Raw genomic sequence first — 25,719 nt, forward strand, 5'->3', positions numbered from 1 at the left:
TCACCATAACTGAGGGCAGTATTAGTAGTTCTCTTTAGCTTTAAGCACAGGTTTTCTGCAATGACAAGTTGTTTCTGCTTAGCCAAGGAGTGGCTAGTGCTTTACAATTACAGGCCCTTTCCTGAGCCCACATGCAGCCTCAGTCTGCCCATTCAGGAAAATAAGATTATAAGGACTTTTGTCAAGTGTTTGAATGACTGCAAGATAATATTTCTGTTGTTTGAATTTGGTATACCTTAGCTGGCAAAAGTGTATTTCTTTTGCCTACCCTTTTTTTAATTTCCTCCCATGCTGTGCTTTCTAGACATCTCCCTTTGAATACTTAACCTTTGGGATCCTTTCTCCTCAGCTGCATGACCAGCCATCTTTTCTTCTTCCTCCCTGCCCAAGCAAGATAGGTTCCTTTTGCATCACTTCTTTGTTCTCTGTGGTATTTGCAACACCCTCCCAGCCTTGTATCACCTGTGAATTCCATTCCTCCTGGTTGTGTTTTCCCTGCCTTTTCAGCACCTAGAATGACGAAGGCTTTTGTGCTGCCGTTGCTGCAATTGAACCTGATACTTGAAAGGAGGAGAAAAGGTTGGAATAAGCTGCTCTGATGATTCATCCCCGGGGCTGAAAGATTTGCTCCTTTGATATCAGTCCCTTGATCAGAGCTCTGCTATGTTATCTCTGTCTGGGGAGACTTAATTCCTGGCACATTTGGGCTAGTGGAATCCCAGATACCAGAGCCAGTGACTGGAAAAGGTGAACACTGCATTCTTCTTCCAGCCTTAGATATGTCAAAGAGTCTTCAAAGTCTGATATTCCAGGGCCTATAACCCCCTTAAGGCAGCATTTGTCTGCAATTAATGCAATTGAGAAACCTCTAACTTTCTTCCCCCCTGCCAAAATCCATCACCTGCTCTTTCTGTAACTTACAGCCTTGCAGAGGGGTCCCAAGTTTCTTTATGCCTTGTTCTGTGGGCAGCTTTCCTGCTAGCCTACGCTCTCCATGTCTGCCACATCCTCACAAGTTATTGAAGACCCTTTCACCATTCCCTCACGAGACTGTGCACTGATACACTGGTTGTGGAGCAAGATGAGTGAAAACCATGGAAGGAACATGGCAAATGTTATCTTGAGCCTAGTCCAGTTCAAATGTCATGGTCAAAACCTAATACCAAACTGCTGAATGAGTGGGATGTACTCCCAGATTATTGACAACTAAACTGGCAGACGAGCCATGGGGACATGCAGTTTTCAAAATTACACCGAAGTGGGAATTCTTTAGAAAATTCGCCTAGGAGCCAGTTTGGGGAATGTCATGCAGGAACCCCATCTCTGTAGGACCAGATGAGTTTTCCAGTGGCAGGGGAGTGTTTTCTCCATATGCACATTTAGATTAAAATGCTATGCTGGACACAAAATGGTTAAACATGGTTTGAGATTTCAAGACTTCAGACAGCTTGGTGCTGTGGCAATAACCACCATAAAAAGTCTTTGTAGATTTTGTTAAAGAGAAGGGGAAATACTTCAAGCACTAAAAAAGAAGTAAGCATTAGAAAAACCCTTCCCTCCTTTCTGGGAGAAAGTGTCCTACAGATGACATTACCAGCAGTTAAGATCCATTATTGCAGGGGACTTGGACATGGTGGATCTGGAGTATTACAGCCTTGCTGTAATTTTATATGCAAACTTACGTCTTCAAAGTGAAAACTCATATTGAATAGGGAGAAAACTCCACCTTCCATTTCTGATGCTGGGCTCTTGCATCTCTTTCAGTTGGTGGCACATGCCTGGCACAGACAGATACTTTGAGAAGTGGGAAACACACAGCAGCATCAGGCTGGGTGAGAATTAGCTGTGTTTGCCATAACTTGTAGCCATGCAGCCAGAGAAGTTGCTTTGGCTAGTAACCACAGGTGCCTTTTAAACCGGAAGACAAGGGACAGAAGCTAGACTGGGCTTTGTGAATGTGTGAGAGGAGTTGTTGGAATGAGATTAAAAATGGTAGATGTGTTAATATTGTCCAGGCCTTCTCTTCTGCCTACATGGATCACACCTTTTTTTTTTTTTTTTTGCAAAATAGGAAGCAAAGTCCTACAAGTGAGACCCAGGAGACTGTGGGAGTGCTGACAACACTGACAGATCATTTTTTCCAGTTTTGTCTTCCTCTTGGCATAAGTGTCAAACTATACTTCCCTTTGAGGGCTTGACTGTGTGAAGGACCCCAGGAAGGATGTATGAGCAGAAAAATCCATCTCACAATAACGATCAACAGCTTGTCCTAAACTGCTTTGTTGGAAACTAAGCCTGTTCATTTCTTGACTCTTAAAATTTATTTCACTACACAGATAAAAAGAGAGGGAAAAAAAAAAAGAAAGAAAAAAAAAGGAGGGGAGAGAGGAAGAGGATTTAAATGTATATGTATACATATATGTGTGGGTGTGGCACAGATTAGATTTTAATTTTTACCTTTCACTGATTTTACTGCACAATTTTGCACAGTAAAATAAGTTGAGCTTTTATTACTCTGAGTAATTTAAGTGAAGGGGCCCTCTGTTCCCTTCCTTCATAAACCAAAACTGCTTAACATATGAAGTTGTGTCCTAAATGACATTTACAGAAGGAAAAATTGAAGGCAGCTAGGAAATACTTACGAATGTTATTTAAGGTTTGCAGGCTTTCTAAATCCTCCTTCTGGTCTTTTCAGGTAGGTGTTACCATAGATCCCCTTACAACTGTTACCATAGATCCCCTTACAACTTTCTGCCCTGAGGGGTCTTAACTTACTTTTTTTGTGGCTCTGGATGGCTGCTATGTAGAGCAAAGTACCAGTTCTGACCAGCCTTAAACTAAGAACTGTGGAAAAAGAGAAAAGGAATCCTTTTACCTTTTTTTTTTTTTTTCTTTTTTTTCTTTTTATGATCACCCAAATAAAGTTTGGCTATATTCCCTCAATGGCAAGTTATTTTACCCCTTTCAGAATTTTTCAGCCCAGTGTGACATGCTTAAAACCCCCCAAAAGTAGCAGCACATTTATGGTTTTTCGGAATAAATTCTCCTTCCCTCTGCCTACTCTCAGTTCAGCAAAACCATGTGTGTTAGCAGGGGAAAAAAAAACTTTTCTGGTGCAGACTCTGGTGCATTAACAATATTTATAAAGAGTACAAGGTCATTGTGACACCGGCACACGAATCTAACTAGATAACAGCACAGTCTCACAGAAAACAAAGAAAAAATGTAGAAAATTGTAAGTCACCAAAAGCAAAGTCTTCTGAGAAAAGTATGGTGCTTTAAGAGAGGCAAATTAAAATTCAAGTTATGATTAAAGAATTACCATGCTGAACGAAGTGATTAAAAGGGGAACAGAGTGGTAATGCTGCAGCGTGGGAATGTTTTAGCTACTTTGCTTCTTATCCTTTAAATTGCATTATTTCTCCAATTTTTTGCTCTTAAAATGTCTTTTAATTAAGCCATTAGTATCAACAGCGATCACAACAACCCTAATAATGTTTCAACAAAGCAGGGCGTTTGTTTGAGGCTAAAAAAAAAAAAAAGAGAGAGAGAGAGAGAGAGAGAAAAATATTATATAACAATATTATCAAAGCCTTTTTCTTAAAACAACTGTATTAACAATCTGATTAATTAGCCAAACCCATATTCATCCTTTTCAGCTAACAGTGAGTATTTGGGCCCAGCCTGGAACAAAACAGTACCAAACCAACCAGATCTGTGTCACGTGTTTTGTGGGGGACATAAGCTGCTCCCTCAGAGGTGCTGCTGCCCTGAAGGCACAGGCAGTGAGGCCCTGAGGACCCCTCAGCTCCTCTGCCCCCAGGGAGGTGACTCCCTCTGTACTGCCCCACTCACTGGTCCAGCCATGGGGGTGGCTCTGCTCCCAGGAGTGACACCACCCTCCTCCCCAGCTGCTGCCCAGAGGGACTTTGTAGTGCAAGTGACTACACAGGTTTATTATGGCCTCTGGGCACTTTGTAGGAAAGATCCCAGACACCTTCAGAAGCAGCTGAAATCGGTGAGATCAAGTGTGAGGTGCTCAGCCAGTGAAACTCCCTACAGCTACACAGACACCCATTGCCACTCACACCAGCACCCACACCGTGTCTTCTGCTAGGTCTTCAGGTTCAACAAAGCTAAAAGAGAAGATACCTTCCAGGTCTGCTGCCTTGGTTTCATATCCTAACTGCAGCTAAGGCCTTGAAAATTTGAACAGGAATATACTGTAACAAGCCAGGCATGAGTAAGAAGGAGAGCATAACATTCCCCTTGACTGGCAGCACTGGAGCTGCCCAGTGGGGTCCCAAGCTCTGTACAACTCATGTAAATGTGTAAATGGTGCTTAATTAGCTGGGGCTTGCGGGCAGATGTGAGGGACAGTGATCTCAGCTCTTGTGGCACTGCAGCTCTGAAATGTAGAATGATTCAGAAGGGAGACATAAGCCAGAGCAAATTGTAGAGGCTGCTGCAGCATAATAGACATATTCAGGATGTTCTTGGGTTTCTATTGAGTCAGATGTGCTCAAAAGCCCTTTCTTGCTTTAAGCTTTTCAAATAAATTTAACATAAAAAGCTGCCGTTCTTGTGCAGAAATATGTCAATCCCTGCAGTTTGTAAAGTAAATGAGTATTTCATGAAAACAGAAAACATAAAACTCAGTACCAAGTTAAAGAGACTCTAGCCAGGTCCCTAGCTCCCTCCAGTCTGCACCTCATGGGAAAGTGTCTTTACAGACAGAGAAGCCAGGACTAGTGACCTGCCATGGGGCACAGAGCACCAGCACAAGTCCTTGTTGAAGTGGTGTTCTATGTCCTTTTAAACTCATCTAAATTCTACTTCATATTTCCGTTGCTTTTCCCCCACCTGTCTGTGTCTTCTGTTGATCCTTGAGCAAGCAGCTGCCCCTCTCTGTCCTCCTGGCAGGTACTTGGGGTGCTTGGGATAAGCACAGGCTTGGGATGAAAGCAGCAACAAGCATCTGTGAAGTAATGAGGTACAGAGGGGTGAAAGTACCGTCCATTTGAAATAATTTTACACTTCTGTGGATCAGCACCTTCAGCTCTGAGCTTCTGACAGGAGGCATGCATGTGTCCTGGTGCCAAAGCAGGGATGATTCTAGCAAGAAATATTTTAATTAACTCTGGAACTTCTATCTCTCTATTGAGAAATTGACATTAATGAAATACTCAAAATGTCTTTTGAAATTAAAATAATAAAATTTTCCTAAATACAGGTAGAGCAAAACCTGCAGGTGAGAGGGGACTGAAATAAGCCAAATCTACAGGCCCACAGCTGAATTCTGCAGCTCACTCACTTACCTTTAGTTATTTAATGAACAGCCCTGCAGGTGCCTGCCCCCCTTGGGTAAGCCATATGTCAGGAAACATCAGCTAACCCTGTGTTAAAGGAGACTCTTCACCTTCTTTACTCCAACCAACCTGCAGCAGCCTGGCAAAGGCCACAGCCAAGGCTACACAAATTAATGGATGTGCTTTTGAAAGGCCATGCACAGGCAAACCCGTTAGCTGTGGACACTACCTACACCAGAACTCTTCCTAGCTCCACAGTGAAAATGTCTCTGCTGGCTGTCCCCCTGGAGACCAGCAGCTGAGATTTCCGACCTCTGCAAAGTGAGATCTGGTGTTGGATGTGAGCTGCCCAGTGTTTGCTCTGGCACGGGCCTGTTGAAGATGGGCCAAACACATTTTCAGCTGGCTCCCTCGAAGGCCTGTATGAAGGAAATTCCTTCTCAGATTTAAGAGAGAAAAAAGAAAAAAAAAAAAAAAAAGGCAGAAGATGAAAAATTAACAAATTATATTCTAGTCACCAGCCCTAATTCTTACTCATTCCCTCCCACTGCTGACATCTGGACCAAGAGTGTGGGAAGTGCTGGCAGGTCAGTGAGGGGGTGTCTGTGGGTCTTGGGGCTGTCAGTGTGGCACAGGACACACAGCACAGGCCCCAGCACAGTACGGCCGGGGCGGGCCGTGGGTTTGGCCGGCACGGTACGGGGTAGCCAAGCACCAGCTGAAGCTCCGGTGCACTGCCCCGTGGTGGAGCCCGGCCGGGATGTGTGCTCCCAAGGCAGTGACAGCCGTCCCGCTGGGGACATCTGCGGGCACTGGAGCCGGGACAAGCCCAGCAGAGCCCAAAGGAGCGAACAGGAGGAGCTGTCCTGGGGCTCGGGCCCTGCTCAGGTGTGACTGAGGAACCTGCAGAATGGGAGGAATTCAGAGGGGACATATTTCAGCCCTGATGCCATGTGCTCCTTTCCCTCCCCCTGCTCTGTCCCCACCCCACCGATCAGCTTCTTTAACATGACAAAGAGCCCGGCGGAGCGGGCCACGGTGAATATTGCGGTCCCGGGCAGGGAATGGCCGGCTATAAAGGCCTGTCTGCGCTTCGGGCCTGCCTCAGCTCGGTGCTGAGCCTGTCCCCCCAGGGAAGGTGACACTGGTGACAGGCGGGGGCTCGGGCCCTGCCGGCGCTCCCCATGTGCGCGCAGCTGGCGCTGCCGCCGTGCCCGGCGTACCCCGGCGGGGCTGCCCTGGGATACCTGGAGCTCTACTGGAACGCGGCCGGGGAGGCTGCACAGACCCCCACGGCGGCGGGGCCCGCGGGGATCGCCGCGGCCAGGCAGTCCCCGGAGGCAGGAGGGAGGAGGAACACAGCCGGTAAGGCCTGGCAGCTAAATCCTGCAGCTGAGCCCGGGATACCTCTGCTCCCATGTCGGGCTCAAATGACTTGGAGCGGGTTTTTCTCTTTCCCTGCCTTGGTTTCCTAGTGGGTGACCTAGGCAAACTGTAGGCAAAGGAGGAGGGGGTGACCTTGGCCACTCACACCATTTTTCCGTGGTACTTTTCTTGGGTGACTGCCAACCGGTTTCCTAAACCTCAAAAAGTCACTGTCAGGTCCGGGCTCCAAGCTGAAGGGCAGTGTGACAGCTTGGTCTTCTGGAAGTTCGTGGTCCTTGGTGCAGGAATGTCTGAGCCTCCTTTTAGTCAAATGCTTTCACGTGTGCTATGGAGAGAAGCAGATCCTGGAGATACTTCTTGTGGCACCCCCTCATCCCCTTACAAACTCTTTACGCCTTTTATGTGTTTGTTAATTTTATGTGTCTGTAAACCCTGCTCTGAATCACGGGGTGCTGGGAGATCTGCTCCTTTACATCTAGCACTGTTACTCTCTTCTTCTTTCATTTTGCCATTTTCCTCTATTTCCCTCTTCTTTCTTGTGCTCTTGTTGCTTTGCCTTTCCCTTTTTTCCCTTCCAGAAAGTCCCAGGCCTCACCGCAGTGACATTTTCCGTTCCTGCCGTTCCTCTCCCACTCCAGTGAGTGGCAATAGAAGAGCTGATAAGAGGAGGTTTTCGCCCAGCCCCACATTATGGTCAGCAGGGCATCACTCTAGCTACACCAATGGGTGGGAGGAGAGCCAGGTTTTGGGGTGCCACTTTCTAGCTGTCATTTGCTATGGAAAGCTATAGGCTCAGGCAGAGTGCCTGTGGCTACTCGGCATGTGGCTGCCTGCCATGTAGTTTGGAGAAGGGCTTGGGCTCTCTCCATGCTGCCTGCCCGACAAAGGCAGCGGGGCAGATGGACTCCTTTGTGCCCCTGTTGGATTTGGTATACAAACTTCAACCCCATCTTCAAACACTCTCATACCTCTCTGAGAGAGAGCCCAGTTGTGGAAGTCAAGGCCTACAGAAGTCAGGAGCTTGCGGGAGAGGGTGTGTCACAGGCTTTCATGGTCATGTCTGTTGCCCTGTCGTTTGTGTTTCTTGCTTCCTCTCTACTCTCTTCCCATGGGAGAGGGAGCACTTTTGTCCCGAGCTCAAGCTGTTTGTGATGCCTTTCATGGGGCTTGGGGATGACAGGTCAAGCAGCAGCCTGGGGGAGCTTTAGTTCTACATACAGTGTCTTGCTGTGGTTCCTGTCTAACAGGAGACTTTCCTGTCTTCCAGGCCCATGTTCCTAGCATACTCATTTTCTCCCTATAAGGTTTTTACTGCACAGCCTGCAGAAGCCAGGCTTCCTGTGATACCACACGAAGTTTTAGCTTCCCATGCAGCCGGGTCACTGCAATCTAGCCCCATGCACATAACACTGCAAGGGTTATCCCCTTGCACTTCTTCTGCTGGCAGCCTCTTCCTGTATGTCAACAGAATCCCTTTGCAATCCTCGTGGCCCCGCTCCCCAGCACGGAAACCTGCCCCACTACACCCCTGGCTGTTCACCCAGCCCTTGCTCTGGGTGCTGTCATATCCTAGGTGTAGCAAATGGCCCAGAGCAGGCAAGCCCTGAGTGGCAGGCCCCACAGAGACAGGCATGCCTCTGTAAGGACAGTAACAAGGGGAATACTACCACAGATGTGGCCGCCTTTCTGAGGTCCAACAGCACTCCAAGGCTTTTGAGTGGTTGCTTAGTGGACTCTCAGCTTAGGGCAGAAGAAGGAAAGGTTTTGCAGGATGGGTGGGAAGCCCACTCCTCCAGGTGACATCAGTGCTTTGCTCTGGACACATGTTCTGGAGGTTGAGGAGGTGTCTCAGTGTCACAGCTCCCAGAGTGACTGGTAAGGAGGTTGGGAGGCATTGGCTGGGCTCAGCAGTCAGAAGGTGTGTACTGAAATGGCTCTGCCCCATTCACTGCACTTCCAGTAGGAGAGGAGATGGACCATGCAGGACAGTTTGCTGAGGAGTAACTGGAGGAGTAAGGGGTGGGCAGAGTTATCATTGTAGTTAGGGGAAAGAGGAGTGACTGGTATCATGGCCTTTCAGACAGGCTGGCCTAAGAAGGTCTCAGCCTTTTTCAGACCCCAGCAATCTGGTATGTGACACATCTTCTTATTCCTGCAGCCTGAATGACTTTGCATCTTGGCAGGTTTTGTCTTCACTAGGAGCCCAGTTTGTTGAGGAAGCTTTTCCTTTAGGTCTTTATCTCATCTTTGTCATCAACAGAGACCCCTTAAGACATGTACCAGGACAAGTGAGAAGGGGCTTGAATGCGTTCCTCTGCACTCTTGAATTTTGATCCCCTAAGACCCTGGTACACGATTGCTGCCTCCTTTCACCTATTTCACATATCCACCTTGCCTTTTCCTCTCCTCTCCTCTCCCATGTGAAATTTCTCTCCCTTCATTCTTCTCTTACCAAAAGCCCCTCTCAGACAAATAGGTCCTTCCGCTTACAGTGCCTCCAGCAGTGGCACTGTCTGTGGTGGAAGACAAAGGCAAACAGGACTGAGCCAATATCCAATGCCTGATGTACTCCACCTGCTGCCCTCACTGTGAGCAGTGGCTGCTCTGCCTCACTGTACACCCTCGTCAGAGGTTGTTTTGTCTCTATTGACTCCCTTGGTGTTGCTGGGCAGGCAGTTTTGGGGAGCCCAGCCAGCAATCCAGAGCCATGCTTGCAGTCATGACAAGGCCTTTTTACACCACAACCAAACTGAAATATTACTGAGGCCTTCTGGAGGAGGGGAGCTCACTGTGAACTGATGTGCACCACACTCTTTCACCACTCCCTGCCCTGACTTTTCTGCCTGACAAAAGGGAGCCACGAGCATCCCAGAGGGGACTGAGCTTGGAAGCTGCCTGCTCTCAGTGTGCTTGTCTGTGCTCACAGATCCGTGAAGAAAGGAGGGTCACACAAGCCTTTGCTTCAAGAAAGCTCCTGTCTAGTAGGCAGGGAGCTCTACAGCAGGCAGGGAGCTTGCTCATACCCTTATAGCTAAATGTTTTGTCTCTTACACCTTTTCTCATTGTCTTTTTATTTATAGAAGTATCCCCAGCTTCATCCAGTTCTGGGAATTTCAGCCAGTTCACACCAGATTCAGCCACCAGTCCACACTCCTCATCCTTGTCCCCACAGCCTACAGCTAAGTCTCAGAAGGGCAGAGAATATGGCGTGGAGGGGATGAGGAAGACCAAGAGCCGTACAGCTTTCTCCAAGGAGCAGCTGCAAACCCTGCACCAGCGCTTCCAGAGCCAGAAGTACCTCAGCCCCCAGCAGATCCGGGAGCTGGCTGTTGCCCTGGGACTCACCTACAAGCAGGTGAACACAGAGGCTTTGACCCACAGTGTATCCATCTCACAGTGGCTGAGTGGCCACATAAGGAAGTGCCAGGATTGAAAGATGAGTCCCCAGCAGGGACTGAGGCAAAAGTGCCAGCTAACGCCTGCCTGCTTATTCATGCCCAGAGATCAGAAGCACTTTTGCAGATGAGGGGTCAGTGGCGCCTCATTTGGACCTCCCAAGTCGGGGGTCAGTTAAGGGTTCTGTTGCCAACACCTGTAGTAGAATTGCAAACCCAGTGATGAATATGTTGCTCACCACAAACAGTCTCTACCCTGGGCTTTGCAACACTTCACAGAATTTTTCATGCGCTGCAAACTTCACAGAAAGCCTGGCATGCATCTCTTCTCTGAAGCAGGGGGCTGTGACATGCTGAAAGCTCTTGCTAGTGTCTCCCAGGGCTTATCTTGTGCAATATCTAATAATGCTCCACACTTAGCACGGCCTGGCTGCTTGACACGTGCTCCCTCCTCCCCGTAGGTGCTGCTAGGTTCACACATCACGGCCCTTTAGGGTATCTGCTGACCTCCAGATAGGTTGCATGCAGTGAAATGATGCTGCCTCCAGTGATGCCTTCCTAAAGCAGGGTGGGGCTGGGCATTGGGGCACGAGGGCTCGCAAAATCAAAAAATCAAAAATCTGCCTGAAATTTGGATCTCAAATCTGGGCATCATGGCCTGGATGCCCTGGGACTAAAAAAGTTATACATGCATTGTAAGTGAACACACTGAACTAGTTCTGTCAGGACTAAGACAGGTGGGCCAGTCTGCTCTTTCCTTCAATCCACATCCCTGCAAAGGCTGCTTTCACAGTGCAGACACAGCCCGGAGGCAAATGGCCCTGGAATTCGCCCCAGCAAGGAGCTCTGAATATGGGAACCGCTGGGTACAAGGAGCAAGTCTGTCCCTTCTCTGTTCACAAATATGCAGAAACAGTATCTTAGAAGTTTGCCTGTATTGCAGGGGGCTTGTAGAGGTGTGGTGGATCTGATTTACACGAGTCATTCACCTCCATTAGTGGAATTACTCGATTTGTCACAACTATCCCTGTCTCATGAGACCGAGCCACCCCTCCCCCATCACACAGTTGCACTAGCCACCTGCTGAGGCTGCTAGACAGACCTCTCCCCTTGGCAACACCCCCCCAGGAGTTCTTAAAGGCTTTTATCTGCTGCTGCCCATGTATCTCTGCCATCTGGTCACTCTCCCTCTAGTTCTTCCTGCTTGTGAATTTGGTAACATTTTGCTGACATTTTCCCTGCTCTCTTTTACCTGCCCAGGTGAAGACTTGGTTCCAGAACCGGAGGATGAAGCTGAAAAGATGCCAGAAGCACAGCCTGTGGAGTGAACGAGCTCAGTGCCTCACACAAGTAAGCACACAAGCACAGCACATGGCTCATCATGGCTCTCCTGTCTGGGCAGACCAGTCCCATATTTCCTCCATGGGGGCAACTTAAGCAAATGAGTGTGAGTGCACCCAGCCTCCTGGTTTGCTCAGCACAGAGGCACAGACTTGGCACCACTCCGTGTACAGTGGTAGCCCAGCAGCGGGCTGGCTATGCCACAGAAATGTTTCCAGGGAAAAGCTGTTTTCCTCCAATGTATATATGAATATATATGATTGTGTATCCACCCCCGAGCTATGGAAAAGGACACAGTTCTCCTTCCCCTCCATGCCATTGCTGCTGGTCAATAGACAATATGAAATGTGAAGGGACGGAGCCTCATTACATGTCAGGCCCGTGGACACCAGTGGAGAGGTTATGTGTTCTGACTCTCTGCCTTTCCCTTTCAGAGTGGCTTCCAGACTGGTACTTACCTGGACATGCATCCCAAATTCCACCAGGGCTACCCCATCACTGCAGCTGGCAACCTCCAAACCATGCCTGCCCCCTGTCAGCACTATGGAGCAGGGCAGAACGCTTACACAATCATGACCAGCGAGGATGGAGGAGTCTTTGGCAAAGGCGGGGGGACCTGCAGTGTCCAGCAGACAGTGGGCTTCATTGCCCAGCACAAAGTAGACTTTTACCACAGCTATCCTGGCAGTGTGGAGTATCCAGGCTCAAAGACAGGTGATGGCTGTAATTTTCACCACTCAGCCACTATGGGGGCTCCTTTCCCAACCACTGCCAGCCATCATCTTTATCATTCCTAAGCACTGTGGATGTAAGGTACTTGGGCAGCCAGGAATTAAGTCTTATTCTCATTTCTCCCTTTGTTATTTGTGCTGTCCACCTCAGGGACACCTTGTATAGCTAGAGCCTGTTTTGGCATCCAAATATGTGCCTGCAGACATGCAGCTGTGCAGAGACTCATTTGCCCATTCCACATTCTACACACACATTCCTTCCTTGATTGGCACAGATGACCAAGCTCCCTTACAGCAAAGCCCAGTTTATGCCCTGGATCTCCTTAATTATTGGTCTTGTAACTTGTCTAAGGGGAAGCACAGATTACTTTGGGGATCTCATTTCTACGAATCACTTGTACAGTTGTGTGTACATAACATGGGAAGCCAGGGGCTGTATGGAGACGTGCTTGCCCCACATACCTTTAACTGAAGTTGGAGAAGTTACTGCCACGTGCCAGTTATCCATCTGAAGTGTAAACCATCAGTTGTGTGTATCAGCCATGAGGTGAAGTGATGAAGTGTCTAATGAAGGGAGATGTGACAAGTAGCTTGCAGAAAGGCTGGTAAGATGATCTTATTAGCCCTTCCTTCTAACCTGTATCTTTCTGTGCCTCCCCTTGAGAAAACCTAACAGTGCATTCAATTTGACAAATAAAAAAAAAAGAGTATTTTTAAGATGCATTATGTATTTTTATGTATCTCTTTTTTCCCACTGCAATAGAGCATTGCAATATAAAAACCAGATGGAACATAAATAGCCATAGCAACCGTGTGCCATTGTTATTTGATGCTGAAACTATAAACAGAGATTTTTCTGTGTTATTAGTGGATCAGATTCATGGCTCTTGGCAATGCCAGATATCTTGAGTCAAAGAAACAAGGTAAGTAACTATCACCCACCTTAAGAATTTTTCCTATCCAGCAATATTGAATACAGAGACTGCCATGGAAGTACTATAATTTCTAAACTTGACTATGTAAGTGTCTAAAACCAGATACATGTAGCAAAGTGTATGTGATATCAGGTTTCCAGTTCCCTGAGTCACAGGTTTTCTATCACTCTTTGATGATGACAACGAATTTCTCTTAATGCAATGAAGTAGCTGCCATGGTTAAAAAAAAAGAGCATAAAATGAAGGCAGTGGTTTCTGTGACTGGATTAATAAGAGGCATGGTCTTCTATTGACAAAGCTGATTTATGTCCCTGTACCTTAAATCTGTTTGTTCCCTCTCCCACTCTCTCATGCAGACACTCTTTGACTCTGCTGTAAAGTGTATGGTGTACTGACTTTGGCTGCGTTCATTAGTTTTCTTCACAGTATCTAGGATGGGGCTGTGTTTCGCATTTGTGCTGAGAAAGGAGTTGATAATACAGAGATGTTTTCATTGCTGCTGAGCAGGGCTTGCACAGTGTCAAGGCCTTTTCTACTTGTTATCTCCCTGACAGCGAGAAGGCTGGGGGTGCACAAAGAGTTAGGAAGAGACACAGGCTGACCCCAACTGACCAAATGGATATTCCATACCATATGGCACTGGGGGTCAGTGTAGAAAACTGGGGAGAGGAAGAGGGGTACATCCAGAGTAATAGTGTTTGTTTCTAAGGAATCATTACACAGGATGAGGCTCTGTTGTCCTGGAGGTGACCTGCCTATAGGAGGGGGGTGAATTAATTCCTTGTTTTGCTCTGTTTGTGTGTGCGGCTTTTGCTTTACCTATTAAATTGTTTTTATCTCAATCCACGAGTTTTCTCACTTTTAGTTTTCTGATTCTCTTCCCCCATCCCAGTGGTGGGGAGTGATCAAGTTGAGTGGCTGCATGGTGCTTATTTCCTGCCTGGCATTGAACCACAGCACGTGGCCAGCGTGATTTGGGGAAAGATAAGGCTTTTTGGATGGTGAGTCATCATCTTCGCACAGACCCCACCTTCCCCCTACACCCAGCAAGTGGCTAAGGATGGGCAAGACTGTTCTTGAAACCATCAGAGGGGTGGGGAGCAATTATGTCGACTGAAAAGGTGCTGGCCAACATCGGAGGGTGGACTACAATAGCGGCAATTCTCAAGGCGCTCACACCAGAATGATGTTTTTCAGTTCCTCTCAACTAACAGGTCTGTTTAATTACCTGAATATGACCTAAAACCTTTCCATGCCAACTCATCAAAGGCTGCTCTAGGTGAAAAAAGTTAAGCTTGCAGCTCGTCCTCACTAAAATTTCTCTGGAAAAGGAGTCACGTGCCATGCCTTGCTCTTTCAGAGATGCTTTAGGACAGGCAGGATTTTGCTGTGGAGGCTCTATGACTGGCAGAAAGCTGCTGCCTGTAAGAGCAAGAGCTGTGCACTCCCTGCTATTTACCTTCAGCAAAGTAATGCTAACAAACACTGCCAAATCTTGCGGTCGCCTCAGACACAATTTTTCAGAGGTCATTATCCAAAGACAGATCTTATTGCCACAGGTGGGTATGGAGTCCAAAAGCCTGCAGCAATTCCAATAGGCAAATAAGCAGCTTCCAGGAAGGGAAGCTCATCATTGGTGTATCAGGAGCTGTATTCTCAATGGCCTGTGTAAAAACAGCAGGAATGCAGCTTCCCTTAGAGGGAGTCCCTCAGCCCCAGCCAGCCAGAGGGACACTGGGGAACTTGGTTTCTTTTCTGGTCTTTCTCTAGTATCTAAGCAGATTTAACTGGATCTTGGGGGTCACCCAAAGCAGAAAACCCAATGGTGTAATTTGTAAAAGATTTAATGGATTGGACCCTCTCCAGCTGCTAGACAGCAGATGGACTTTTTGTCAAGTGTGAGAAATTAATTCTAGCCTTGTTATAAAAAGATTCCCAGATATGACCCGAGGATACTCCTCAAAACTTTGGACAGCATGAAGATTACATGGCCCTCATAGGTAGGAAAAAAGACTTGGGAGTGTAGCTTCTTGGGTTGTTTTGTTTTCCTTTTAATGTCCTATTGAAATGATTTAGAGTCATTCACACCTCATGCCTATTCAGTATCAGCCAATATGCTGCTGCCCTCTGATGACGGGCCAGGCAAGAGACGTGCTTGACCGAAAAGTTTTGAAATCATGTTAGCTCAGCCTTCCAGTCATGTGCTGTAGTTAGATAACTAAATATGTTTACATACACCTGTAGGGAAGAGCCTATTAAAGCAAAGATCATTACTTTTATCTGCACTGGAGAGAGAACTGGGGCTGTGAGCTCTTGCTCATGGATCACTCAGAAGAAACGTGTAGTTTGTAAAACCCCTGCAGGCCACGCTGACATGGAGAGCATGGAATGAGGTTGCTTGCACCGCTCTACCTGCTTGGTATTTTCCCTGTGGGACAGCTGGAACCCAGTGAACTGCAGAATAAAAGACTGCCCTGCATAATCTGTACCAGACCAAATTTCTTCTGTTAAGGTGGGATTCTCTTCATTGCTTGAACTACACCTGCAAGCATTTTTGTCACTGCAGATATTGTAAATGTGGAGTGTGTTCCTGCAAGCTGTAACACATATGAAGAGTTCTAAATCATCTTACAGCTTGATCCTAAAAAGATTTTCTGGCAAGGCTAATCATGTTTACAGTGTGCAAAGTCACTATTACACAGCAGTCACGAGAAGCAGCAGTCGTAATAGAGGTGTAATGCATCCTAGCCGAAAGAGCTTTTGTTGGCATGCACTTAGTTCCTCAGAGCAACTGATACTGCACTTCTGCAAGTATGGTGCTGGAGGTACCTGTATCTCCACCAGTTTTGGTAGTAGTGCCCAATTACCTGAGCAGTTTTTCACGTGGTGATGTGATTCAGGCATGTGAAGAGAATAGAAGAGATTACCAGCTCTGTGGAAAGGCAAGAGTCCTGTCTTATAATTGCACAGGCTTTAGAAACACTTCCTGAGCAACTAGGAAGCCTTTCCAGCCCACCTTCAAAAACTCGAGCAACAGCTGCTCCACACGTTCCCTCCAGCTACACGTGCTTGCCAAACCTGCACACAATGCAGGCTGAGCAGCCAGGGGAAAAACACAGCCATGAGGGAACGCTCAATTTTCACAGAACACTCCCCCAGTACATGGAGTAACACAAACCACAACACACAGAGCAATCATTCTCAGCCCCAGGGCTGTTTAACAACTATATCTGTTTCTGTAGAAGTACAAGCAGAAGTTATCTGTCAGCAGAGGTTTGGCTATCTCTTGCAGCAGACACATGGAAAAAAAACATGCTAAGCAGCACAGGTAAACAGCAGCAGCCATCCTCTGCAATTGTTCTGCAAAGATCTGTATACCTTACTTCTTTAAAGACTGCATCTTAAAAGAATCCCCAAAATATATGCTGCTAATTCCAAAGCTGAAAGACAAGGCATAGTATGCATGACTTTTGTAGGTGATTTATATGGTTGTTTTATTTTTTCAGGGTAATTGTTGAAATTCGTACTATTGCTAGAGAATTACCCAGAATTCATACACACTCATGGAATATGAACCTCCTATCTGGATGAGAAATGATCTCTTGTTCTGTAATACAGAAAACTTCATGAGCCTGGCATTTCCCCTTCTTCCAGGCCCGACTTACCTTTTTCTGTTGTTTGAAGGTTGTTGGCAGCCCACACATTAAGTGACTCATTCTTTTGTCCTGCTCTACACAGGCTCAAGCCTCAGCTCCTCTTTCTTGTACCTTGCCTCAGAAGCAGAGGACTGCAGCATTGCAGAAGGGAAGAGGGAATATGCTTTTGCGAGCACTCAAGCAGGTTCTGTTCAGCAAAGGACCTGTAGCACTTTGAGCCTGGGCAGTCAGCTGCCAGTTTAGTTAATTGTGCTCGGTGGGAGTACCCCTTGAATCACCCCTTTTGGACTGATGAAGGGCTCTAGTGGTGAAGTGTACTTTAAAAAACCTGGGATTAAACCTAAACACAATTTCTGCTAGTTTGGAGTATGACAATAGCAGCTTGGTTCTGTTTTTGTTTCAGCGCTGGAGGCAGGAGATTCAGTTACTTACTTGGGAACTTCTGTTGCCATTTGAGGTTAGTACAAGAACCACAATGGAGCTGCATATATAATTACTCAGGATTCCAGACCTCCAGTTAAGACCTGGAGCACCTGCAGGAGGCCACACAATATCTAGGACACTTTCTTTTGCTCCATCTTTCTTCTTTCATAATTTTTTTGAAGCACTGCTATTCAAGGGCTAATATAAGCACGTTACAGGATTGCACATCACTTCAAGGCAGCAGCCTGTCCAGTCGCCTAGCCTTGGGAGCCTCCCCCGCCCTCCTTGCACTAGGCCACTTATCTGCATTTTAAAAACAGGACGATAGAATAACCACTCTTGTAGCCGGCTGTTCAAATGCAAGCTGGTGACAGAATCGTCACAACATTAAAATAGAGTAATTTATTTTCAATTCAAACAACTTTGCAAGAACATTAACATTAAGAGCACTGAACATTAACCAGAAAAAGCCATAAAACACAACTGGGACATAACATAAAACATGCTCGGTAACACTGCAAAAACAAACTTTTTGAAAAACTATTCTGCAACAACAAATAGTCACATCGTTTGCAGTGGAAGCTCTGCTGCAAAACACACAAGGCAAGGATCAGAGATCACCTGCTAGAGAGGCAGCAAAGAAGGTGAAACTTTAACAACAAACAGACCTTAACAACCTCTGCTGTTCACAGCTGTAACATTGCACACTGGCCTCAGTGAATGAGGTTCAATCTTATCAATACCCAAAGCATCTTTGCCAAGGGTTAGCTATGAACAGACAGGCACACTTAAACAGGAAACTAGCCCCAGGCAGCAGGGTGCTGAGCCCCTCCAGTAGTTTAAACAGTAGTAGTGGAGGAGGGGCAAGAAAACGAACTGAATATCTCTGGAAATCCCATGGGTGAACACAAGAGATGGGAGGAAAAAAAAAAGAACAAAAAAAAAGTACTCAGACCTGAGACTCATACCAACTCTGGGTCCCCATGGGATGCCAAGGTAACTGGCATTGATTCTGTATAGGAGAGCTCGAAAATGGTGTGACAGTGTCAGAGGTGCTCTGGAAGTTGAAAGTGTCTTCTACCTCTACGCTGACATAATCTATATTTTCAAAGTAGCTGTGATAAAAGTTCATTTGCTGGCTAAATAGACCCATAGTTTGCTGGGTATTGGAGCTTGTCCCACCTTTTCCAAAGAGCCCCTCATCCTCCACAGACATGAAGGAGTACAGGTTCTGCCCATTCCCGCAAGTCTGTCCGCTGCTGTAAGCCTGGTGCACGTTGGGCACAGCCGGGAAGTTCCTGCCGCCGCCGCCAGGGAAGACCTGGGGAAACGTGGGTGCGATATCCAGGTATGCAGCCTGATGAACCCCATTCTAAGAGACAAAGAAAGTCGTTCAGCAGCGCAGAACCACACCAAAGGCCTATTCTTTTGGATGGGTCCCCTCCTTTCTCCACCAGCCCCTCCCTCCAAGCCGAACAATAGCGCCTTTTTCATGCCCATTGTCCTCCCAATAGACCAGGAATAGCAGAGACGACTGGTTATTCCGTTAGTAATCTCCAGCTCAACGTGTCTAGGAACACCACGCTGGGGGGAAAACCAACCTAAAAGAGATACCACTGTAAGCCCCATTACGAGAAATACAACTGGCTTGGTAATATTGAGTCCCAAGCATTGTTTGAACTAGCAGGAATCCTCCCCACAGACTGGAGAAGCCGTGACTGGTGGTAATGAGGAAGTTTACTCACCTGTGGTAGATACATCCCTTTATCCACCCACTGGCTCTCCTTTTGGCAACGCTTAAATTTCATCCGTTGATTCTGAAACCACGTTTTCACCTTGAAGTGATGCAGAAAGGACATAAGAAATTAGAAATTAATTTTAACGAGGTTACTACAGATCCTTATTTCTGCTACAATCCAGTCAGTTTCTGATATTGTAAATTATTTCAGCAGCTAACAACGTGCAGCAGACGCACGTGGCTGTGAAATCAGACCTGAGACATGAGAACTAACATTCCTACTCCTCAGATCACCACCGGATCTTTCCTGACTTCAAAAACCCTACCTAAAACACCAGCCAAGGCAACTGCAGAAAGTCAAATTGTACAGCACCACCTCACTGCTGCAAAGGTCAGGGCTCAGGACCCCAGAAGTCGTTCCTTTAGTGAGACACAAGCAGGTGGTGGAGCTAAGACCCTCTCTCTAGAGAGCACGGTGCCACTCCGACTAGGAAAGGCTGCTTGCATGGCGGTGCATCTTCCTACATTCGGAGACAACACATGTCCCTACAGAACAGCAACCTGATTCTGCAAGAGCCCTGCTTTGTTGCTCTGCAGGCCCTTTCTAACACCTGCAACCGGGTGGGTGGATAGTGCTGGAACCAAACATAAGACGACTGAGTCACAACTTTTCACACCCTCTGCTCTTACCTAAGCGGTAGCACTTAGTTAATGGAAGAAAATTATCTCTGGGGTCCAAGAAAAACAACAACAAAAAACTCCCCAAAACAGCAAAACAAAACAAAACCAACTCAGCTGCTGCTCAGAACAAGATGCTCACCTGTTTGTAGGTGAGCTCGAGGGCAGCAGCCAGCTCCCGGATCTGCTGGGGGCTGAGGTACTTCTGGCTCTGGAAGCGCTGGTGCAGGGCTTTCAGCTGGTCCTGCGAGAAGGCTGTGCGGCTCTTGCCCGTCTTCACCACACCCTTGCCTTGCGCCTTGCTTTTCTGCAGAGAGGAGTGGGGGGACGGGCTCCCGGCTGCGGTGGGGCTAGTGGCGGAGTCGGGAGTGTAGTACTGCGTGAGTGTCCCAGAGCTGGAGGAAGCTGGAGAGTCGACTAAGGAGAAAAGAGAATTAGGGTGAGCAAAATAAGGCAGGGAAGACTCCAAAACTTCGAAACACCAGCTTCTCGGGAGACTTTAGGATCGCGGGTGCCCTGGGGACCTCCGCAGCCGTGGGCAGCGCAGCGAGGCGAGGTGGGCACAGGCCGCCTCTGTTCGTCCCTTCGGCCCGTCCCGTCTGGGCGCAGCGGCCGCGCTCCCGCCGACCCTCCCCGCCGAGCAGCCCACGGAGCCACCGCAGCCTCACCGGGGCCATCGCAGCCCCGGGCATCGCCTCCCAGCCCCGGGGCACACCGCCGCTCCCGGCCCAGGGAAGCCCGATCGCGTACCTGAGGGACTGGGCGTCTTGGCGGCGGGCAGGGAGAGCGCGTCCGGCGCCGGAGCCTCCTCGGCGGGCACGCTGTCCATGCTGCCTGCGGAGAACCAGTAGTAGTCCTCGTACCTGGCCGAGCCCGCGTAGGGCACGTAGGGCGGCGTGGCCGGGTGGGCGCTCATGGCCGGGCCGGGTCCCCCAGCCCCGAGCATGAGGAGATGCGATCGTCGAGACTGCCGGCAGCCTGCGGACAGAAATCCCTTTGGGGGCAGATGGGGGGATGTTTTAAGTCCTCCCCAGCCTGGCCTTGGCTGGAGGGTATTGTCACGGCCATTGTCATGTTAAAAGTTGGTTGATTGGGGGGGAAGGGACTTCGAGGGTATCCAGTGTCCGGGGGAGGGCTGGGACACCGGGCTGCCGCTTGCCAACTTGGCTCGTAGGTGCTACGGCGGGGATGGGTACATCCCTCCCTGCTGGAGAGTGGGAGGGAGGTGCTTGGGGCAGCAGTGGGGGCAGCAGGCCTGAGCAGTGTCCCCGGGTGAGTTGAGCAGAACTTGGCAGACACCCCCACATTTCACACTGGTTTTCCTCCCCGCTCCCCACACGAGCAGAAAGAATGGCCCCGGAGCCGGCCGCGGGGCATGCGGAGACTTTGTGCGTCTGCATTGCAGATCGCAACCATCACTGCAAAGAGATAAGAGCTCCATCTCCCCGCCAGTGAATCCGGACGGGCGGCAGGAGCGGTGGCCCTACAGAGCGGTGTCTGTATGGCGGGGAAGAGGGCTCGAAGAGAGCCAGGCTGCGTCTCCCAGCGGATCGCCCAAGGCTGAGTCAAGCAGTCCTGTTCCGCATATTTTCAAGCTTCTTTCACCCGCCACTTAAGAAATTAAAAAAAAAAAGTTATATAATAAAACAAAAATAAAAGGAATAAATATTTTTGCTACACAGCAGGGAGGGATGGGAATTGCTGGTTCAATTCAAAAGGAGATAAGAACACTGCAGCTGTGAAAGAGCTTTACAGGTCTTAAGGATTGGAAGTTAGGGCCTACAGCCTTCTTACGGAAGAATACACTGTTTCCCCTTACCACTGTCCTGCCCCAGCTGTTACTGCTTACTTTAAGGAAATTAAAACTTATCAGAAGGATCTCACAGCCCGGGAGTCACAAAACCTGGAAAACCACCTGGAAACAGTACAAATGAAGGCATGTGATGCATTAAGCAAATTCCCCACCTCCGCCAGTGCAAGGAAACAGGACACAGGCAGGGGTGTAGCTACTAACCTGCCGCACTGTTAAACGTCTGTAGGACCTGACAGAGAAAGAGCTGCCTTGATTTCAATATATCTCCACCTTCTATCTTGAGTCATAATGAGAAATGAGCCCCAGCTGGTCCCCTGAGCCAGCAAGGAAGGGTCCTTGCCGTGCTTTCTTTTGATCATCTCCTAATTAGTGATTTCGTTTCTCAGAATCCGGGCAAGATCTAGTCAGGACTATTACGAATGTGGGAGGAAGAGATGATAATCGGGTGTGAGGGATGGAAATACCGAGCTAAAGCCAGAACCTGGTTCTGGCTCCAAAGCTAGCAGAGGCAGCCGGGCTGTGGGTTTTGGGCAGGTCACTTGCTCGGTGCTCGCAGAGCAGATGCACGGACGGAAAGGGATTTTTCCCTCGGACGAGAAGCCGTCCGGCTGCATTTTGAGGGGCACAGAGCCGCCGGTCCCCATGCCCCCTGCCGCCAGGACTGCCCCTGGACACTCGTGATCCCCGCGGGGGCTCTCCGAGTTCGCTAAAACCAAGACGGAAAACCCCGCGGGGTTTCTGCAATGCGCAGCCCTGGTGCTTGGCGGCCCCAGCGGCTGCGGGAAGCCCCGGGGCGCCCGAGGACACGCGGCTGCTGAGCATCAACCTCAGCACAGGGATTAGAGTTTTACCGACGGAGTAGCACCGCCTCTGCTAGCAAATCCCCCATCGGGGAGCGGTGTGCTTGGAAGGGCAGCAGGACTGCTCACAGTTCGCGATTTTCATACATACATCAGTTCTCCCGTATATATCAGCTGCTGTCCCAGAGTCAGACCTGTTTTGTAGTGAGCATGCAACTGATTTAATTTACTTCCCCCTTTTTAATGTCTTTGTTCATATTTTCATTTTTCTCGTCCTATTTGTCCTCCATTTCCTTTGTTTTATGCTTTAACCCACAAATCTCTTTTCACATATCCCCTTCCAGTGAAGATTATTTGCTCCCTCACCTCAACAATACCTCTAATCAGGTCACCAAACATCTCTTTTTTAAATGTAATTGTGAGAGAAATAAAGCTTGTGTAAGTGTATGGAACCATAGCATCTAAAGTCAGAATTTATTTAGGAAAAAAAATCCAGTTATTTTCCCTAAAATAAATGATACACATGGAAAGATATTGCAAAGGTAAATCCAGAAGTTATACAGACACAGGGAACACTATGGGAAACATGATGTGGACATTTGAGAAGCTCACGGGATGATCAGGTCGGGAACATCTGCCTTTGGCACCATCAGTCTAGAGATTGGATATACCGCCCATGAATCTCTAGAGCTGATGTGCTTTTAAAAAATACCTGTTGGGAATGACTCAGAGCAGATGCAAGTATCAGCTTATGTTTCTTTTGGAACTGTTTTCAGCTGAAACAGCAACACAGGTCAGATCTAGTCTAATCCTGTTTTTCCCAACACGGCCAAATAGCAGGAACGATTTGGGTTTTGACCGTGGATTATGTTCCCCTCTCCCTTCACTCTGTCCCTACCCCCTTCTCTTTCAATTCTTAGCTCATTATGTGCTCATTATGTGCTCATTATGTACTGTGGAGCATTAGTCAAGTGAGTAATAAATTGGCTTATTCTTGACACCCATACTCTCCCCATTAAAGTCTTTGTAAAGACATTAGCACAAATCTTTCCTATCAAGTATATGGGACGGAATGCAGCCACTCACTGGGCTGTAGCACCCTCTAACAATCCCTTTCTGTAGTGTTTCAGCAGCAGAGACGGAAGCTCAGGTCCAATAGCAGTCTTGGCCTCTTTGTCTAAGCACAATGAGATAGGACTGTGGCTGGAAGGTATTTCATCCAGGAAGTTGCCCCTACAAGGATGTCCCTTTATTCTCCCTCTATTCTATTTACCTTCAGAGGGCCGGAGCTCAAGCTTACGCTGAAGTTCAAACTTGCTCACCAGTTTACATAGACGGACGCCAGGCTTACACCACTGGGTCAGAAATGCTGGGGTTTTCCTACCTCAGAGCATCGCTAAACTCATTTGGATCAACAGGATAATGTTATAGCGCTGGAGATTGTCTCAGATTTCACAGAGGTTAGGTGCTCTCCTGCCGCCTGCAGCTGACTGTAATGTGGGTCGCCTGTATTTCGGTAAATGTAGTGAAGTGCCACTGCGTGTCGCTGTGCCATCCTGCTCATGTTGGTGGTGCTCGGCGAGGCAGCAGGGCGCTGGCTCGGTGTCAGTGAACAGGGAACCGCGGCCAGAACCCCGCCGCCCCTCGGAGGTTTTCCTGGGAACCACCATTCTGACAGCGATGTCTGTGCTTGGGGAGGGCAACTAGAAATCCTTGCCTTGTGTTCTGTTGTGCTTCTCTGAGCTTTCGCCCAAAGCACCCACCTTTAATTTTATTATTTTATATTTGCTGTAAGTGAACACTCCCCAGGTTAGGCGTATGAAAACACTCCTGCCCTGCAGACCTCAGTACTTGCCCAGCTCTTGGCTCTGGACAGCCTGTCCCCTGTAGCATGGTCATAGTCTGCAGTCTGGACCCAAGAGGACAGACTGTAAAAGGCAGGGCATCAAGAAAGAATAACAAAAATTAGGCCCTCATTCATATTAAAATTCAGTTTTTCTTTCTTTTGACTCTTTAGGAGAGCAGGTAGAGAAAAGGACAAATCTTCTCCCTCCCCCTGACACCTCAGTCTCTCAATGCCCTGAGGATTACTGGGTGATGTGGCCCTTTGTTAGCAGTGCAGGGACAGACTGGCACAGGGCATCCATGGCACAAAGCCAAGCGCTTCCCTGAAAAGGCAAGAAATCTGCATGTCAAAAAGCAGGTGGGAAGCAGGACAGTGAGAACACGGATTTCTATAGTTTGATAGGTCTGTTCTTTCTTTACCAATCCTTCGTCCACGCCTGCCGTGCACATGATGCCAGAGTCCTGTAGCTGTAAGCACTCATCTCAAGAAGCATCCCCTACCAGTGCCCATCAGCTGGAATATGGAGCAGTTTCTTGCAGGCAGCTTGGAGCCAGGGTTATGCGAAGTCCTGGGGAACATGGAGAGATGTGCATATGGGGCAAAAACCTTCAAAGCATCCTCTCTGCTCGAATCCTCCCCTCTCCCTGCTATCCCTGATGTGGTTGTTCCCACAGCCTCAGGTACTAGTCCTCTTACTAAAAGCAAACAGCACAGACCGAGCTGTCTTCAAATGCTTTCTGCCGTTTCCACCTTAAAGGGGGGAATGACAGATTCCGTGATTTGCACTGTTCCAAGGCCCTGTGCACGGCATGAGCCACCTCCGCCACTCTCCTCAAAAGGCTGCTCTACATCAAGCACTTAGGTCTTCTGTTCTCCAAATGAACACACTTATGAACTTTGAAATTACAGAGCAGGGTCTTTTTTTCCCCTCTCCCCTGAGACTTCTCATTCTTCATTGTCTTCCTCATTCTCATAGGGATAGCTTCCTACAAAATCCAGTGTTGCCAGGGCCTTCAGTTCAAGTGGGACACTGAAGTGGTGCATGAATCTCGCGCACTCTCGAGTTCACTGCGTATCGTGGCACCTGCTTTCTCCCACACCTTTCATCTGAGGATGATCCCCATTGTAAATTAATATCAGGACAGAACTAATGAGGATTATGTGCCAAGTGGGTGGCTGTAATCACACTCGTGCAGGCCATAAGTGGGCACACAGTCTGGTAGTGCTTCTAACACATCCCACAACCAAATTTTTCCAAGTTAGCACATACTTTTCAGGCAGCTCACTGTGCCAAATATGCGCTATCTGGGTTTTTTATAAGTCCCAGAAAGTCTCCAAAGGAGCAAATCACTTGTGATGCAAATGTCTAATTACAATGAAGGCTAAGAGTAGGAAAAATGGTACTCAGTTTTCAAATCTGTCAGGGGTTGAGACAGGGATCCCCCCATTGCCTGGTCCTTGTCCCCACCTATACACCCTCTGCTTTTCTCTAAGACTGGCTTTTGCATATGCATTTATGAGCGATTAGCAAGTGTTAGAGCCTGAGGCTCCCCGGCTGGCACCGGCTCTACATCTGAATGGCAGAGCCGGGTAAGCCCAGGGCTGTGGAATGGGATCTGCAAGTGGATGTTGTCTGCACCGCCTGACGGAAGAAAAAGATTTACCTGC

At 48.1% G+C, this 25,719-nt stretch overlaps 2 protein-coding genes across 2 annotated transcripts; one reads left to right on the top strand and one right to left on the bottom strand.

The window, feature by feature from the left end:
• Positions 1–6,493: 6,493 nt before the first annotated feature.
• Positions 6,494–12,460, top strand: NANOG (Nanog homeobox). Its single transcript, XM_066339126.1, has 4 exons — positions 6,494–6,674; positions 9,776–10,050; positions 11,351–11,440; positions 11,866–12,460. Exons 1-4 carry the CDS (start codon positions 6,494–6,496, stop codon positions 12,226–12,228), a joined length of 909 nt encoding a protein of 302 aa, XP_066195223.1. The 3' UTR covers positions 12,229–12,460.
• Positions 12,461–18,118: 5,658 nt separating this feature from the next.
• LOC136374017 (homeobox protein NANOG-like) lies at positions 18,119–21,622 on the bottom strand. The gene is made up of 5 exons (XM_066339140.1): positions 21,607–21,622; positions 20,343–20,570; positions 19,735–20,009; positions 18,922–19,011; positions 18,119–18,548 (listed from the first exon to the last, which is right to left on the bottom strand). Exons 2-5 carry the CDS (start codon positions 20,536–20,538, stop codon positions 18,126–18,128), a joined length of 984 nt encoding a protein of 327 aa, XP_066195237.1. The 5' UTR covers positions 20,539–20,570; positions 21,607–21,622; the 3' UTR covers positions 18,119–18,125.
• Positions 21,623–25,719: the final 4,097 nt, after the last annotated feature.

Source organism: Sylvia atricapilla, chromosome 2 (assembly GCF_009819655.1).
Source record: "Sylvia atricapilla isolate bSylAtr1 chromosome 2, bSylAtr1.pri, whole genome shotgun sequence".
In the NCBI taxonomy this organism is placed as follows: domain Eukaryota; kingdom Metazoa; phylum Chordata; class Aves; order Passeriformes; family Sylviidae; genus Sylvia; species Sylvia atricapilla.

Excerpts from the sequence above, each read along its gene's own strand:
- LOC136374017 (XM_066339140.1), bottom strand. The coding sequence starts at position 20,538 with ATGCTCGGGGCTGGGGGACCCGGCCCGGCCATGAGCGCCCACCCGGCC. Across the intron at positions 20,010-20,342 it reads CAAGACGCCCAGTCCCTCAG|TCGACTCTCCAGCTTCCTCC; the intron begins GTACGCGATCGG and ends TTTTCTCCTTAG. Across the intron at positions 18,549-18,921 it reads AAGGGATGTATCTACCACAG|AATGGGGTTCATCAGGCTGC; the intron begins GTGAGTAAACTT and ends TTTGTCTCTTAG.
- NANOG (XM_066339126.1), top strand. The coding sequence starts at position 6,494 with ATGTGCGCGCAGCTGGCGCTGCCGCCGTGCCCGGCGTACCCCGGCGGG. Across the intron at positions 6,675-9,775 it reads AGGGAGGAGGAACACAGCCG|AAGTATCCCCAGCTTCATCC; the intron begins GTAAGGCCTGGC and ends TTTTATTTATAG. Across the intron at positions 10,051-11,350 it reads TGGGACTCACCTACAAGCAG|GTGAAGACTTGGTTCCAGAA; the intron begins GTGAACACAGAG and ends TTACCTGCCCAG.